Source organism: Mesoplodon bidens, assembly GCF_964165515.1.
Source record: "Mesoplodon bidens genome assembly, chromosome: 12".
Taxonomy (NCBI): Eukaryota; Metazoa; Chordata; class Mammalia; order Artiodactyla; family Ziphiidae; genus Mesoplodon; species Mesoplodon bidens.
Genome location: NC_138168.1, coordinates 51949618 through 51967539, shown reverse-complemented (window position 1 = coordinate 51967539; position 17922 = coordinate 51949618). Strand labels below are relative to the sequence as shown.

The 17922-nt window shown below is 35.3% G+C and overlaps 1 protein-coding gene across 2 annotated transcripts in view; it reads left to right on the top strand.

The window, feature by feature from the left end:
• Window positions 1-17922, top strand: part of CEP85L (centrosomal protein 85L) — a 153938-nt gene that overhangs the window by 71964 nt on the left and 64052 nt on the right. For both annotated transcript variants that reach the window (XM_081251008.1, XM_081251007.1), the window contains exon 4: window positions 9939-10060. In XM_081251008.1, coding sequence (XP_081107134.1) covers window positions 9939-10060 — 122 coding nt within the window. The remainder of the gene's footprint in view (window positions 1-9938; window positions 10061-17922) is intronic.

Sequence of the window (17922 nt, the reverse complement as noted above, 5' to 3'; positions counted from 1 at the left end):
TAAAATTGACTTGTCAGATACTTGAAGGCTCAAGCATTTTATTTTCTTTCCTTATTAAATATCCCAGTTAGCAATGGGGAAGTTTGACATCAAGAGAAGCCAGTTAGTTTAAGGGAGGGGCTTGTCATGTAGGTTTACACAATTTGGGGGAAATGTACAAAATACACTCGATAAGTGATGGGAAGAAATGCTATAGCATGTTCTGCGGCTTTTTAAGGAATTTGTCTATCGGTAAACAAGTAATATACAGGTGAAACATTTAACATTTGGAAGTTAACCACTATTGCAAGATAACACTAGGAGGTCAAGAAAATTCAGGATCGAGAGTCAAATTAGCACATGTAGTAAGAAGCAATATGATTTCTAAGAGAACTACATATTTTATACAAAAGAAGCTGGCAGAACTGAAGCCAAAATAAGAAATGGAAAATCTCTCTCTCTCTCTCTCTCTCTCTCTCTCACACACACACACACACACACACACACACACATACACAACCAATTTAACAACAAAAAACAACCCTCAGGTCTCCAGATACTTGCTTCAGAACTCTGTAGACCATGATGCTGTTCCTTTGTTAGGAAGATTCTAATCCACTTCAATGATGTGTAGTCCCACCCCGTCCATTATATTCATTATCTTTGTGCTTGGCATCCCAGCAGCTGAGCTCCTTGCATTCCCAATATTTATGGTGGCATCATTATTTATTTTGTCATCCAAAATGGAAATTTGAGACTCATCCTTCTTTCTGTCTTCTCCCAGACTCTGGTCCACTAAGAAATCAAATGCAGATTGCCAGTTAGAAATCTGTGTTCCCATAGCCTCATCAGCTCTCCTCTGATGAACTTTTACATATACCTTCTGTCTTGAGCCTCTCCTGTTCTTTACCCTGATATCCAACTTGCCTTCTCAAGGGTAAATTTGGTTCTCACACGCTGAGAACTTTTCTTTATTATCACCATGTCCCTCAAGATTAAAAACCCAAAATTTCCAGCACTGCATACAGAGGCTTTTCCTAATCTGGTGTTGTCAACTATTCCCACCATATTTGACAACTCTGCCATTTGTGTGTGTTATTTCTTCTATCTGGAATCTATTCCTTACTTTCTTGTTCCTTTGGAATGCCTTTATTATTCAAAAATAGGTAGGGAGAAGGGTGTTTTGTTTATTCTTAATTTTTAATTGCATAAGTAATAAGTGAATATCTCTTAGCAATTCAGGAAACTCAGATAAAGCAGAAGTTAGAGGGGGACTTTATACATTTTGTAGGTATTTATTTTTTCTTTACCATAAATTTCATGAATAGGGTCTGATTTATTTTTTCTTTACTCCTCACACTGCTAATCCCTTGGAAGTTAAGGTTAATGGATATTTTGAATGTTACTTTGCCATTACAAGTGAGCTTGTAAAAGGATAAGTTAAAGGAAGGTATAGAATACAAATGCAACTGACCAACTGACCCTTGAATTTTCAGCATAGATGCATTCTTGAAAAGGTTATGTAAAATGGATTTTGATATGTAAAATTCATGTTTATCTTATAAAGCAAGCGATGTCCCAGTAGAAAAGATTAATAAGCCCAATTTTCTAATATGCAGACATTATAACTTTTTATCAGCAGTTTAATGTACTGCAAGTTGTACATTGTTTTGCTATATCTCAGTAATCTGTACTTCCTCCTTAACCCATCTCCAAATTAAAAGCTTATATAGCTCACCTAAAGGATGTGAACATATCATCATCTGGGGTTTTCATTTGCCCTTGAGTTGGTCAAAGGTGGTGAGTAGGTTCCAGGACCAGCCCTTAGCATTAAGATCAAGAGCATACTTTTGGCAAAGTTTATCAGGCTGCCCTGTTAATGTATTCATTTTTATAGGTTTATTGCTTAGTTAGGGCCATGGATAGCTGAAGAGTTGATTGTTGACTCCAGCATAATATGTTGATTTTTAAAATCTAACTTAAAAACATAAAATATCTAAAATTCAGTATTTGGATCATTATGAATCTGTGTATTGAATGTTTGAGAATCAGAAAATGCTCTTGTGACTTTACACCTACAAAATAGAAACACAGTATGGTCACTGAAGACTTTCTTTCAAATGTATCTCTAAAATGCAAACTAAAATTAAATTAGTTATGTAGATTACTCAGAGATTTCCTGGGTCTGAAAGAAATGAGGCTGAACCTCAAGAGCTGGAAAGCATGATTTTTATTCAAATGTAAGTTTGTGGATTGATCTTTGAACTCTAATCTTTAGAGTGTATACATTTTATTATGTATATCATTGCTATAAAAATGATAGTAGAGATTTTTAAGTAATGGTAATTTCAGGGATGGTAGACTTTTGTAGATTGTAAGTTTTTAGATTGCTTAATATTTAGCAAATATTGTCAGGTTCTGTGCTGAGTACCAGGAGTTATAAAAGAATAAGGCCAAGCTTATCGTGATGCAGACTAAACTGGGAAAGGAACCACTGCCGTAAGTACTGTCCTAAGTACTGTCACTCTAATTACAATACCTGTCTGTGCTGTTCAAAATAATTTTGGATTTCTTTGAAGGCTGAGAAATATACTTCAGGGATTGTTGTTAGTCATTGTCTTTTTGTTAATTGTGTGCTATGGGCTAGGGATGAACTAGACTCTGGGCATTACAAAAAAAAAATCTCTAACATTTCTGGTGCTTATACTTTTTAGTGAAATATGTGAAGGGATGTTTAAATTGAACAGCAATCAAGTTGCCCCTCTAAACTCCTCTCAACAATTTTACCCTGAGAAGATTACGCATTGTTGACTCTTGAAATATTTTTTTAAAAAACAGTAATTTTAACATATTGAAGAATAAAGTATTTAATGGCCCATAATTACACTGTCCGAAAAGAAGTAAGTAGTACATGTATGGTAAGCAAAGTCAGTTAATCCCAACTGATATAAAGTAAAAGCCTCCTCCCTCTCTGCTCACAAAATAACCATCATTAATAATTCCTTTTGTATACTTTGAGAAAAATCCTTTCATACATTTTAAAAATAATGTAGGCAGTGCTTTGGTCCCCAAACACATGTATTATTATATATTTTTCTTTTATCTCTCAATAATACACTATGATAAAAAACTTGATAAAACGTATTTTGGTAATCTGCTTTTAAAAATAAGTGAAATATGTTAGCGCTTATGCTACAGCTCCGTTTTAGTAGAATCTGGTTCTGTAGTCTGGTACATTTGTTATCCTTAAGTAATTATACAAAACCTTTGGAAAATGCTACGTTCTGTTTGTTTATAAGTAAAATCTATGATTAAATTTGAAGACTTAAACACACTCCACCACCCCCAATCTTCTAATTGATTTCTTAGGGAAAATGATTTGTTCCTCAATCTTGGATATATCATTTACCCGCTTCACTTTTGCATTATAACTGTAATGAGATCATGTTTCATGCATAGATCATTCCTTTGTTGGCATTTTTAGAAAACATGCTCATGCTAACACAGATTAGACATAAACCAGATTGATTTTTGAGAGGAAAAATGTCCCTTCCTCCAAAAGAAAATAGTTACATTAATAGTAACTTAGTTGTTTAGCATGGTGGAAATCACTAATATGCTTAGGGTTCTCTTTATTTTCATGTACATGTATTTTTAAGATATAAAATGTAGGTATATATTCCTCTCATCAGTTTCTTTTTATCATTTTTTTAGGGTCTTTTACCCTTGAAGTAACTTGATATATTTGCATTGTTATTTCAATAAAGCATATTAGGATGGCAAAAATAGCATCATAGAGTTAGTTATAAAGACAAATTGAAGAACTAATGAGATCATTAAAAACTCAGTTCCTTCTTTAATTTAAATTTCAAGAGTTAAGATGCATACTTCTGTTTATAATTAGTCACTCTGATGAAGAGATTATGGATAGAATTTTTTATATGATTTGTTTTTATTTTGTTAGAGAAATATGTAGTAATACATTCCATAAATAATTACATGGACTTAGTTTAGATACAGATTATTTTTATTAAATGCACATTCTTTTAGTAATAATATATTGTAAGATACAGATTTTATTTTAATGACAGTTCTTTCAGTAATCATATAGTCCGTGTTTTTCCTTCTCATTGAATAAAAACTCTAAACTCTGTGTAATTTGTAATTTATTTTCATCTTCATTATTGAGATTTGTGAACTTACTTCTGGGTGAGGTGTCCTGATCCTTTTACCAAAAAGCGCTCATAGAGTATCTCTTCAGATAGACTATTCCAGGAAAGAGAGGAAGATCTGCTGTGTTATTTGACATGTTGTGAGTGATGAATGAGCTAAGGAACAAAAGCAAATGAAAGAGAGATAACAAACTTGAAGAACTGCAGAGGCTGTATTCTAGTTAAGTGTGGCAGCACTAGATTATCTAAATTTAACAGTATTTGTCCAGGCTGAAGCCAAAGAATTTGGAACTATTTTCAGATGCAAACAGTGAGCTTATTTTAGAAGCATGTTTGACCATTACATGACATATTTTGGCAACTTTTCATAGCATCTGGGTCTCATCTAAATAGATATATTTGGGATTGTTGTAGATGCTTGTTTTCCCTATTCAGTTATGAGAGTGGAATTTGCTGTTTACAGTAAGAGGTGCCAATATATGTATTATATCTCTGGGTGGTTGGGCTCTAGATGCAGAAGAGTTATGCTAGTCTACTGGCTAGACTATTTGGCTAGTCTACTGTTTTCTCCTCTAAACCACCATTGCAGCAATGTATCGTGCATTTTTAGGTAAAACATCTAAATGAGGAGTTCCCTTCCCTCCCTGAGTTTGGTAACTACCAAATATGTATAAAAAATGTTTACTTGTAAAAGTTGTCCTTGTTTTGCTGTACAGATTTTGAAATATTCATTACTTTGATGATGTCCTTTCTGTTCCGTGCTTGAAGTTGGCTCACAGTTATATGCCTTTATAATTATCTTTTAGATTTCATGTTCATATCTAGTTACAGTTTTATTATTCACAAGCTATAAATATAAATTATATATTCATATGTTTAAATTATATTCTCCTTGATTACTTATATCGGTTACGGTCAAGTAGAAACATGACTGATGACTTGAAATTCTGCCACAAAATGGTATTCCTCTCATGACCAGTTATGATTTTATTGAATAGAAATTCCTAATTGCTTTCTAACTACTTGGGATAAAAATGTGTTACTAATGGTTATAGGGGGGAGAAGTTATTTGAATATGAAATACTTTCTTCTTTTTCATATTTGGAAGCAGCATTGTCCCATCTAAATAGAAGGCTTCTTTGTTCTTCTTAAGTATTGACAACTCTTAAGAACCAGCTTGTAATTGTTATAGGGGAGGACAAATAATTTTCCCTCTACCATTCTTAGTTCTTAGCTGAGACCGCTGTAATAAAAGATAGATTACAAGAAAAAAACAAATAGAAGTTTATTAACCTATGTACCTTGTGTACAAATGGAAGATCCTCAGGGAAAAATGAGGAACTCAGAGAGGTGGCTTTAGAATTCATGATTAAATACCACTCAATTCAGGAAAAGCAGAGGAGGGATGCAGGCCTCTCAGGGGAGAATAGATGATTTTTAGGAGAGTTGAATAGGCCCTTAGAAGAATAGATAGGAGAGTTGATAACCTCCTGTGGGAAGGTTTGTCTGGGTGCAATGTCTGCTTCTTGTCTCCTTTCCTGTGATAAGAGCCAATCCTTCCTGATTGATGAAACTCCCAGGGAAGGGATTTATGACAGTTGAGTTCCTTTGGGAGGATCTGTCTTTAGGCAGAGGGTGGAGTTCAGAAAAAGCCTCTCCCTGCGTTTGCTCGTTTTCAAGTGCCTACAGCTCAAAATAATTAATATGTCATTAATTGTGGTGGCGTGTCCTGAACTCCTACAGTCGTATTTTGGGGTAGCATATTGTGCTACCCTTCATTTCCAACTCTGTTTTTGCATTCTTGGTGTACAGTATTTACTTCATCTGGTCATTTATCTCTCAATTATTTGCCTATGTAGGATAGTACCATAGTGATGAATAGATAGGAAATTATAGCCAAGATAGTGCATTGTATCATCTACAGAGCATCTTTGAGTACTTACATATTCTCCCCCAGCAGGCAAGGCCTTCATTTCCCCTCAGTCCTACTTTGAGGTAGAGAGAAAAATAAAGTCTAGGCCCATGGTTAGTATATATTTTGTTTTTGTTGAGTTAGTATTGCATTTTGTGGATGAAGCACAGTTTGTTTATCCATTTATCAGTTAATGGTTTGTTTCCAGTTTTGGGTGATTAAACATTTGCCTTCAGGTTTTTGTAGACATACATTTTCACTTCTTTTGATTAGATAACAAATTCAATTCCCCATTTAATCAGCTTTGCCCCTTCGGAAGTTAATTGACCAAATGAAATAAGTCAGAGAAAGAAAAATACTGTATGATGTCACTTATATGTGGCATCTAAAAATGCCAAACTCATAGAAACAGAAACTAGAATGGTGGTTACCAGAGGGTAGGGGTTAGGGAAATGGGGAGATGTTGGTCAAAGGATACAAACTTCCAATTTGCTATAAATTATAATAAAAATAAAATTTCATCAATTTCTTTTCTGTATATCTTTAGATATACAGAAACAATGCTGTAGCATTGTTTATATAGTATGCAAAATCATAAAGGTACAGTAGCTGCCTTGCTATTTGAGATGTCACAATATGATTTTAATAACTCTTGCTAGGTAATTCAAATTGTGTTCTATAACTTCATTTAGTATAGCATGCCCTATGGCCTCATTACAAAAGCCTTAAAAGGTAACATGTTTCCATAATTGTCACTTTCAGTGATAGGCAGATATAAACAGGTTTTTAAAATTACGTATAACTCCACTTGCAGCATTAGGTTGTGTGTCAGGATTCATTCTCCTTTTTAAACTACTTCTATGAATCAGGATTGAAGTTTCGTAGGAAGACTGCCATGCTGCTGATTTGGTAATTGTTTATTGCATCTTAATTACAGAGAAAGGCTTCCTTTCCTTTCTTCCTGTTTGCTCAGTTTTATGGGTCAGTTTTTGTTTTCTAAAGGGTTTAGATTAAGGGAGCTACAAATCAGAAGAATAAAGTTTCATGTTTTGTTTTACGTATATTCACTGGATGTATCTGGCAAGTACTTCAGCAGTCCATCCTGTCAGTGACTCAGGTGCTATAAACCAAGTAGTACTGTTGTTTGCTTTTGTCTTACAGACCTACTTTTTTCTTCTCTTTACTCCCTCTTTCTTGATGCCAGGAAGTTTTATAAAACAAGAAATGGCTTTTCCTTAAGTTGTCAGCCATGGGAAAAATTTTAGCAGATGACTGGTGGAAGAATAGAATAGTTAATGTCTTCTTGAAAAGATCATCATCTATTGTCTCGGCACTTGTCTTATTGAAATAGGTACAAAATGTATAAGGTAAAGCATAGCTTAAAATATTATGGTATAGATCATTCCTGATTTGTGGTAATCAGCAGTGGAGGAACCTTTTATAAAGTTTTGGAAGAGGATACCATAGATCCTCAAGCTATCTTAGAAGTTTTTTGTTAGGCATGGTAACAATATACAAAAACCAATATTTAAAATATCTATAACCTGTTACCAGGATATTAATATATAATTCAATATATAAATAAAATATATATTCACTTTTATTCTACAAATAAATTAAATATTTAGTATTATAAATTATAGCACAAATGGTTCACCATATCATTCTGATAATTTCCACATGTTATGTTGAGTTTTGGAATTAGTGATATGGTCTTTTGTCTTGCTTTGTTTTTACCAGTTTTAATGAATTCCTGTTTGAGCTACAGTTTGACAAAATAAATTTCATGAAATGAGTACCTATTAAACTGATAGTCATTAAGTAACATGGAGTTGCAATAAGCATAGACTTTCTCTTAATATCAACAATATTGTTTATAGTGCTTAACCTTCTCTTGGTTTTTAAGAGCAGTTACTTTCAAACATTTTTTCCAGTTCCTGTGATGCTGTGAAATTTGAAATACCTCTTCGTCAACTGGGCCATAGTAGAAAGAGTGAGACAGTGTGGTGCTCTTTTGTTGGGCTGCCTATATTTGAATCCTAGCTCTGCCAACTAAATATAAGCTGGTAGGTAGTGTTGGGGTGGGGGAATTTTGAGGGGCTGACTAGTAGAAACCAACCAATCAGGAAGAATGCCGTAAGTAGTGTCTCAAGGGCCCCTTTTTATGCCAGGAAGTAACTATTTGTTGGATGATGGAAAGTTCTGAGGATTGGGTTTGGGCAGCAGCTAGTGTTCAACCACAGTGAAAGTACTTCAGTACTGCTACAATTAATATATCTGTACTGGTGCATACTGGCCCAGTATCAGCCTGAGCTGTACGTTGGGCAAGAAAAAGAGTGAAATTCAAAGACCAGATCTCTGACTAACCTGTCTCTATAACCCTATGTGTCACTTAGACTCCAAATATGTGACCATCTGACAAAGTTATGTACCCTGTTATCTAGTTTCTACACTTCTTAATCTGATCACCTTGTGCTGTCTTTGTGCTGCCTGATACATCCTGTCCTAGTATTACTTGACAGTCATCTTAATTTAAAGGTTTAATCTAGGACTAGTTGATGTCACCCTGTTAGTGGTTTATTCAGAAGTAGGTCTTGTCAATAGCATCTTTGGAAAACAAAGGATAAAAAATATTGCTGCACATTTGATTCTCCTAAAGTTGCTTTGTGGTGTTTATATAGCATCTCTTAGCTTGCCAAGGAATTTATTTTCCTATTTGATTTACCAGTTGTATTGGAAATTCACCAATTTCCTAGAGCTACCATAACAAAGGACACAAACAAGGTAGCTTAAACAACAGATATTTATTGTCTCACAGTGCTGGAGGTTAGAAGTCCAAAATCAAGGTATCAGCAAAGTTAGTTCCTTCTGAGGGCTGTGAAGAAAAATCTGTTTCAGGCCTGTTTCTAGTGATTTTCTGGCAATCTTGTTGTGTTCCTTTGCTTGTAGATGTATCACTCCAATCTCTGGTTTTCATCTTCACATGGTGTTCTCTCTGTATCTCTTTACATAGTCTTCTGTGTGCATGTCAGCGTTCAGATTTTCCCCTTTTGCATCAGTCTCATGATTTCATCTTGACTGTATCTGTGAAGTCCCTATTTCCAAATGAGGCTACATTCTGAGGTATTGGGGGTTAGGACTTCAACATCTTTTTGAAGGGACACAGTTCAACCAGTACCTCCAGTATTAAAATTTTGATTTTGTTTCAATGATAGAAATTTGAGTATATCTGCTGTATTGGGTTTTGTTATCATTTGTTTTAAATATCTTAAATTTTTCTTAAAGTCTAAATCGGATTTTTTCTAAATGATATAATAAACACTGGAGACCAGTAATCATCTAGATTATCTGCTTAATAGTCATTTTCTATGGATATATTTACTACTTTGTAAAAATATTTTAGCTTTTGAAATTTCAGTGTAATTAAATGTTGATGTGATGAATGACAATTTGAAGTCTGAATGCTACAGATACTATTTTTATTCCCTTGTGGAAACCCTTCTGGTAATGCTTGTACGGTGTAGCCTTGGTATGTTCTTTTATTGTACTCCTTCCTTAGGCAATGATTAATTTCTTATTTCCAGAAAGCTTCCACAAGATAATGAGAACAGGATCTTACATATAGTATTATAATAATGTTCTCTTGTCACCAGTTCTTCATTAGATTTGTACATTTACTTTAGAACTTCCTTGAAATTCTTCACGTTATGTTGTATTCACAGGTGTGATTTAAGATGGTTTTTTTTAAAAATCAAATGGACAGTTCTCTATTTTTTTTTAATGAAAATCAAATACAAGGTGAAAATACAAGGTGACATATAACTATTCCCTTTAGCCACTTTTAGTATACTAATAGTGTAAACATGTTTGTGCAGGTTTTGACTGGATCATCTCGTCAAAGTTATTCACCTCCTGGCTATCAAGATTTCAGTAAGTGGGAATCAGTGCTGAAAATAAAAGAAGGACTACTAAGGCAGAAAGAAATTGTAATTGATCGGTGAGTCTTTTTTTTTAAATTACTAAATATTTCAGGCATGCAGAAATGTAGATTAATAAAACAAATATCTTTGTACCCACTGCTTAGAGTTTAAGAAATAGAACCTTACAAGTACACTGATGTCTCATGTCTGTCCATCCCCAATCCCAGTACTTTTAAGAACCACTATCAGAACTGAGGGTCAGTTGATTTATCTATCTATCTATCTATCTATGTGTGTCTGTTTTCTGCCATCCTCCCATTTACATTAGGGTAACTCATTATTTGGAAACTCCTCTTCATCTTTTTTGTACATGTAACAAGTTAGCTGCAGTGCTGATGAACTATCAAAGCTAGTGTCTTTGTGTTGTATACTTGGGAGCTATCACATTGGAAAGCTACCTTAAAGTGGTGGTTTCCTTTAACTAATGTATGTTAGATCTGATAGCACAGAAAGCATGAAAATCATGAATGTTTAAAATTAAATGACCTACAGATAAGAATTTTGAAAATTTTGGGAGACATTTCCAAAATTTTGCCTATTTCAGTACCAAAGCTCTGAAAATTTTTTTTTAAACTTAATAGTCTCCTGATTATTCTCAGCAAAAAACCTTAATATTACTTAATTATTTATGATCTATATTGGTTCTACATCATTTATGTATACTTTTGGGATAGTTAAACATGTTGCATATCATGGTAATTGAGAAATAGTTTGAGGGGGCATTTTTTCTTAATCAGTGCTAGTTACTACTTATTTTCATGTGCTTATATGAGATAAAGGAGTAGACATTTTAGCCTTAAAATTAAATCCTAATTCAAACCTTTAAATATATTTAATAGTTGAAATTTCAAAAGATTTTGCTTAGAAACTTAGCAGTGTTAAGCAAGATCTGCTGCGAAATAAACTAGAGCATAGACATCTGGGCTTCCTTATTCTCCACTATGTTCTCAACATCTTGAACAGAGCCTGGCACGTAGTACATGTACTTAGTGCTTGATACTTCCATGCTTGATAAATGAATGAAGATTGTAGGAGATAGTTATAATTGATTTTATGAAAAGGCTATTTTAAAATATTAGATACTTCTAGTACAAGTCAATTTTATGTATAAATAATTATAGACTCTGTTGGATACGTATTTTGAACACTTAAATAATTTAACTCATTGTATAGACTTGAAATTAATACCATTTTTAAACACACCAAAATTTAGACTTTCATTAATATGAATAGACTTACCCTCAATCAGAATCACTTGGCTTTTATTATATTTTAAACACCATTATACCATTCTATTGGGTATAAGTTAATAAGTGTCTTAGTTCATTTGGGCTGCTATAATAAAGTACCATAGACTGGGTAGCTTATAGACAACAAATATTTATTCTTCCCACTTCTGGAGGCTGGGAAGTCCCAAGGCACCGGCAGATTCAATGTCTGGTGAGAGCCAACCTCCTGATTCATAGATGGCCGTCTTCTTGCTGTAACCTCCCATGGTGAAAGGGGCAAGGGAGCTCTCTGGAGCTTCTTTTGTAATGGCACTAATTGCATTCATGAGGATTCTGTCCTCATGACCTAGTCACCTCCCAAAGGCCCTCTACCCCCTATACCACACATTGGGAATTAGGATTTAATGTGTGAATTGGTGGGGGGGGGGGTGTATGTCACAACATTCAGTCTATGGCAGTAAGAAATGCAGTTAATTATTGATGTAATCTATTAAAATATATTTAGGGCTTCCCTGGTGGCGCAGTGGTTGAGAGTTCGCCTGCCGATGCAGGGGACACGGGTTCGTGCCCCGGTCCGGGAAGATCCCACATGCCGTGGAGCGGCTGGGCCCGTGAGCCATGGCCGCTGAGCCTGCGCGTCCGGAGCCTGTGCTCCGCAACGGGAGAGGCCACAACAGTGAGAGGCCCGCATAACGCAAAAAAATAAAAAAATAAAAATAAATAAATAAAATAAAATATATTTATATTTGTCAATTTTGTATATATAGAAGGATACTAAGGAAATAATCCAAAATCATTCAAGTTGCTCAGTTGGCCCATTCTGTTATTTAATTAAAATTTTTTTTATTGAAGTATAGTTGATTTACAATGTTGTGCTAGTTTCAGGTATGCAGCAAAGTGATTCAGTTATATATATATATATTGTTCATAGGGTGAAGTTCAAAGAGAAAATGAAGCACACATGTTCTCTTGGAGTTAGGCTCAGAACTGGCACAAAGTCCCTATGGGGAATCTCTGTACCCTTAGTTTAATTTCTCTGTGAACCTAAAACTTCTCTTAAAAAGTATATATATATATACTTTTTCAGGTTCTTTTTCCATATAGGTTATTATAAAATACTGAGTGTAGTTCTCTGTGCTATATAGGTTCTTGTTGTTTATCTATTTTATATATAGTAGTGTGTGTATTTACTCCCAAGTTTCTAATTTATCCCTTTCCCCCATCTTTCCCCTTTGGTAGCCATAAGTTTGTTTTCTATGTCTGTGAGTCTGTTTCTGTTTTGTAAATAAGTTCATTTGTATTATTTTTTTTAGATTCCACATGTAAGTGATATCATATGATATTTGTCTTTGTCTGTCTGACTTACTTCACTTCGTATAATAATCTCTAGGTCCATCCATGTTGCTGCAGATGTCATTATTTCATTCTTTTTTATGGCTAAGTAATATTCCATGGTATATATGTACCACACCTTCTTTATCCATTCATCTGTCGATGGACATTTAGGTTGTTTCCGTGTCTTGGCTGTTGTAAATAGTGCTGCAGTGAACATCGGGGTGCATGTGTCTTTTCAGGTTATGGTTTTCTCTGGATATATACCCAGGATAGGATTGCAGGATCATATGGTAGCTCTCTATTTTTAGTTTTTTAAGGAAACTTCATACTGTTCTCCATGATGGCTGTACCAATTTACATTCTCACCAACAGTGTAGGAGGGTTCCCTTTTCTCCACACCCTTTCCAGCATTTATTATTTGTAGACTTTTTGATAATGGCCATTCTGACTGGTGTGAGGTGGTATCTCATTGTAGTTTTGATTTGCATTTCTCTAATGATTAGCAGTGTTGAGCATCTTTTCATGTATCTGTTGGCCATCTGTATGTCTTCTTTGGAGAATTGTCTATTTAGGTCTTCTGCCCATTTTTGGCTGATTCTTTATCTAGTCTCATTTATGGATCTATGGTAGCCACATTGTCAAGTAGGAGTTGGCTGGCCTAGGCTAGCCTTACCTGGATGGTCTTTATGCTCCATGGGGATCTCTCATCCTCCAGTATCCTAACCAGGGTTTGTTCATAGGGTGAAGTTCAAAGAGAAAATGAAGCACACATGTTCTCTTGGAGTTTAGGCTCAGAACTGGCACAAAGTCCCTATGGGGAATCTCTGTACCCTTAGTTTAATTTCTCTGTGAACCTAAAACTTCTCTAAAAAATAAAGTCTGCTTTTAAAAAAAAATCACTTCCACTATGTTCTTATTGGTCACAAGGCCAGGAGACTTCACCTGTGGACAGTAGGAACAGCAAAATCACATCATAAAGGAGTATAAGTAATACAGGGAAGGGAATACTTGTGGATGTTTTTGTAAACAATGTACCACACCCAGTGTCTTAAATAATCTTTGATATTTTACATGCTTATTATAAAGTTTTTGATGATTAATGCATTTGATATTATATAAAACAGAGGAAGAAAAAGTAGCAACTTCTGTTTCTAAAGCAACATGACCAGAATTTAAAAGTAAAAATGTTCGTATATAAAGATCTTTATAACACACATAGTGATGAAAATTAGAACAAAATTATAGTATATCTTTTTTCCAGGAAGCAGATTAAACTAATGGCCTTTAAAATGGTGATAACACATGCAGAGACTATTTCAGAGACAGAATTGACAGGATTTAGTTTCTTCCTGGATGGAACTGAGAGTAAAGATGCTGAACTTTTCTACTTTGGAATGCAGTGTGGGTGACGATACCTTTTAAGTCACTTAACTAAAAATTGTATGCTGGATATTATTCCTGACAGTATCGAGTTATTCATGATTGCATGAGAAAAACGTTTTTTGTTTTTTTTTTAACAATGCATATAGCTTTCGTAGATTTTGGATAATTAGGTCAAAACAGATCAAATGTTAAGGAAAAATAACTGATATAGAAACTGTTCTCCTTATGGTTACCAGTGGGGAAGGGTCAGGGGGGAGGGATAGATTGGGAGTTTGGGATTGACATGTACACACTGCTATATTTAAAATAGATAACCAACAAGGACCTACTATATAGCACAGGTAACTCTGCTCAGTATTTTGTAATAACCTAAATAGAAAAAGAATTTGAAAATGAATAGGTACATGTATATGTATAACTGAATCACTTTGCTGTACACCTGAAACTAACATAACATTTTTAATCAACTATACTCCAATATAAAGTAAAAGTTTTTTTTAATTAAAAAAAAACTGTTCTTAAATGTTCCCCATCTTGTGAGAAAAAGAAAATAGGTTAATTTCAAAAACAACTCAGGAAAAAAAGGAGGAAACCTGGTTTCTAATGCTTTATATTTGACACTAACCATTTAGGTAATTCTGAATAGAGTACTTGACCTTTTGCATATTGATCTTCTCATCTGCCTGGGTACAAGGAGTTTCACCACTTAAGCAAAAAATGAGGTTTTTGAAGATCACTCTTCTAGGCAACTCTCCTCTCCCACCTAGTTGTACAGCATGAGGATTAAATGAATAAATGTATGTAAAAAGTGCTAATACTGTCTGATGCATAGTAGCCATCAGCAAATAGTAGCCACATTATACATGTTTTGTATATGTAATAGTTATCTTTACGTGCTTGTCTTTCCTCAGTCGACTTTGATCTCTTCACAGAAGAGACAGTTTCATGTACATTTTATTACTCACAGTAGGTACTCACTAAATATTCATGCAGAGGAAATAGCCTCATTTTAATGAAAAAGAGGTTAAGGTTGTTGGTTAACCTATGCTGTTGCTGATACTAGTAGTTCATATGGTGGTTTACACTTAGAAATTGCATAGCTTGTGCCGCTGAATTGAACAGATAAAATAAATATAGGGGTAAGTCAGTGCACTGGAGCCAGATTCAGAAAGGAAACCCTATACCCTCTGTGGTGACAGCTGAGTTAATGCTATTAGTAAATAATACTGGCAGTATAGAGGAGAATTCTCATTTTGTCACTACTTGCAATTTACAATATAGTATCTACATATCTTCTTAAGATCTTGTCCAATAATAGAGAATCTGACTATACATTGTTTCTGGTTCTTGGAAAGGAGACTGTAAATCTTTAGAATGTCTTTTTTTTGTGTGTGTGTGGTACACGGGCCTCTCACTGTTGTGGCCTCTCCCATTGCGGAGCACAGGCTCTGGACGCGCAGGCTCAGCAGCCATGGCTTACGGGCCCAGCCGCTCCGCGGCATGCGGGATCCTCCCGGACCAGGGCACGAACCCGTGTCCCCTGCATCGGCAGGCGGACTCTCAACCACTGCGCCACCAGGGGAGCCCTAGAATGTCTTTTTTATTCATGAGCCCTGGAACACACCTGCATTTATGCTAATGAGATGTTTCTTGGGCCCTGGATAGCAGCTTCAGGATGAGGGCTATTTACCATAGAGACCAACCCTGTGATCAGAGGGTTGGGACTTTTGAGCCAGTCCAACCTCCAGGGAGAGGACGAGGCTGGAGATTGAGTTCAGTGATTTAATCAATCTTGCCCACACAATGAAATTCTATAATAAAAACTCTGGGAACTCCCCAGATTTGTAGCCATTTGGTTAGAAGTGTGGATGGCCTGGGGATCCCACTTGAGTCTGGCATCTGAAGTGAGGCTTTCTTGTTGGGGATCATGCCCTTAAAGCTGTGGAGTCTGATGCTAACTTAAGGTGTTTAGTGTCAGAATCAAATTTCACACAGTGTAGCAGTTGGCCTTGAAACAAAATAGATTTAGAAATTGATTTTATAAAGCTATATACCTCGGTGTAAACAACCAAAATAGATAGAAACAAACTATTGAAACTGTATTTAAATCCTCAGATAAGCTGATAAAAATAACCAAATCTTACTTCAACACTCGTGATGGAGAATAAATATGACTCTTGCATTATGGGGTCCATCTCAAAGTAAAAGATGTTCTGCAAATTGCCATGAGCAAACTATCGTATGTTAATTGATCATATCTGTGAAGTTGGAATTTTAATAACTTTTAATAACCATGATATGTACACTTAGGCCTTGCTTTAGAAATATGATAAGTCCTAGCTTCTAAAGCAGATGAGTTAGAAGGACATTTAATATGAATTCCATTAAAAAAAAATCCACACTATACCAAAGAGTCCACCACTGATTTTAAAAGTTTACCTAGCAAAATTATAATGTGATTTTACTTCCACATGTAATTAAATGAGAGACGTATACATTGCTGAAGGCTCAAATGATAGTCAGCATTTTTTAGTAATAAAATATTTTTAAATTAAGGTATGGACTTTTTTTTTTAGACTTACTATTACACAATAGATTACAGTATAATGTAAATATAACTTTTATATGCACTGGGAAACCAAAAAATTCGTGTGACTGGCTTTCTTGCAATATTCAGTTTATTGCCGCAGTCTGGAACCAAACTTGCAATATCTACAAGGTCTGCCTTTAACTGTAAAAACATCCTTTTAATATACTTTGGGAGTATTTTCAGGCTATACTCCCTTAACTCATTTACCGTCCTTCCTCTGACTACTCTTAGGATTTTCTCTTTATCACTGATTTTAAGTCATTTGATTAGGATGTTCCTTGGTTTAGTTTTCTTTTTGTTATTTGTGCTTTGGGTTCTTTGGTCTTCTTGGATCTGTGGGTGTGTCATTCTCAGCAGATCTGGAAAAAATGTGGCCAGTTTTCTACAAATACTTTTTCTTGCTCATTCCTCCTCCCCTCCCCTCCCCATAGGGATTCTAACTACACATATATTTGGCCTTTTAAAGAAATCCACAACTCATTGATTCTCTGAGTTTTTGTTTTGTTTGTTTTGTTTCATTTATTTGTCTTTTTTTTCTGTTTCTTTTTGGATCATTTCTATTGATATGTCTTCAAATTCCCTAATCTTTTCTTCTGCAAATTCTAATCTGCCCTAATCCCGTTCAGGATAATATTTATGTCTTCCATGTCTCTGCTTAACATATTATGTCTTTCTTCTAGTTTCTTGAACACATGAAAATAGTTACAATAATTGATTTAGTGTCCTTCACTATTAATTCTGTCATTTGTGTCAGTTCTAGCTCACTTTCAGTTGATTGGCTGTTCACCTTATTGTGGGTCATATTTTCCTGCTTCTTTGAGATGCCAGGCATTATGAATTTTAACTTGTTTTGGATGTTACATATTTTTGTCTTCTTTTTTTTTTTAGTTTATTTATTTTGTTTATTTTTGGCTGCGTTGGGTCTTGTTGCTGCATGCGGGTTTTCTCTAGTTGCGGCGAGCGGGGGCTACTCTTTATTGCGGTGCACGGGCTTCTCATTGCGGTGGCTTCTCTTGTTGTGGAGCATGGGCTCTAGGTGTGCGGGCTTCAGTAGTTGTGGCACTCGGGTTCGGTGGTTGTGGTGTGTGGGCTGTAGAGCGCAGGCTCCGTAGTTGTGGCGCATGGGCTTAGTTGTTCCGCGGCATGTGGGATCTTCCCAGACCAGGGCTCGAACCCGTGTCCCCTGCATTGGCAGACGGATTCTTAACCACAGCGCCACCAGGGAAGCTGTTATTTTTGTATTCTTGCGCTTTGTTCTGAGCCCCAAATTGCCCTCAGTTGGAAATTGCTGCTAACTGATACCCTGTAATTTATGAAGTTTTGGCATTTGGGAACAGGCACA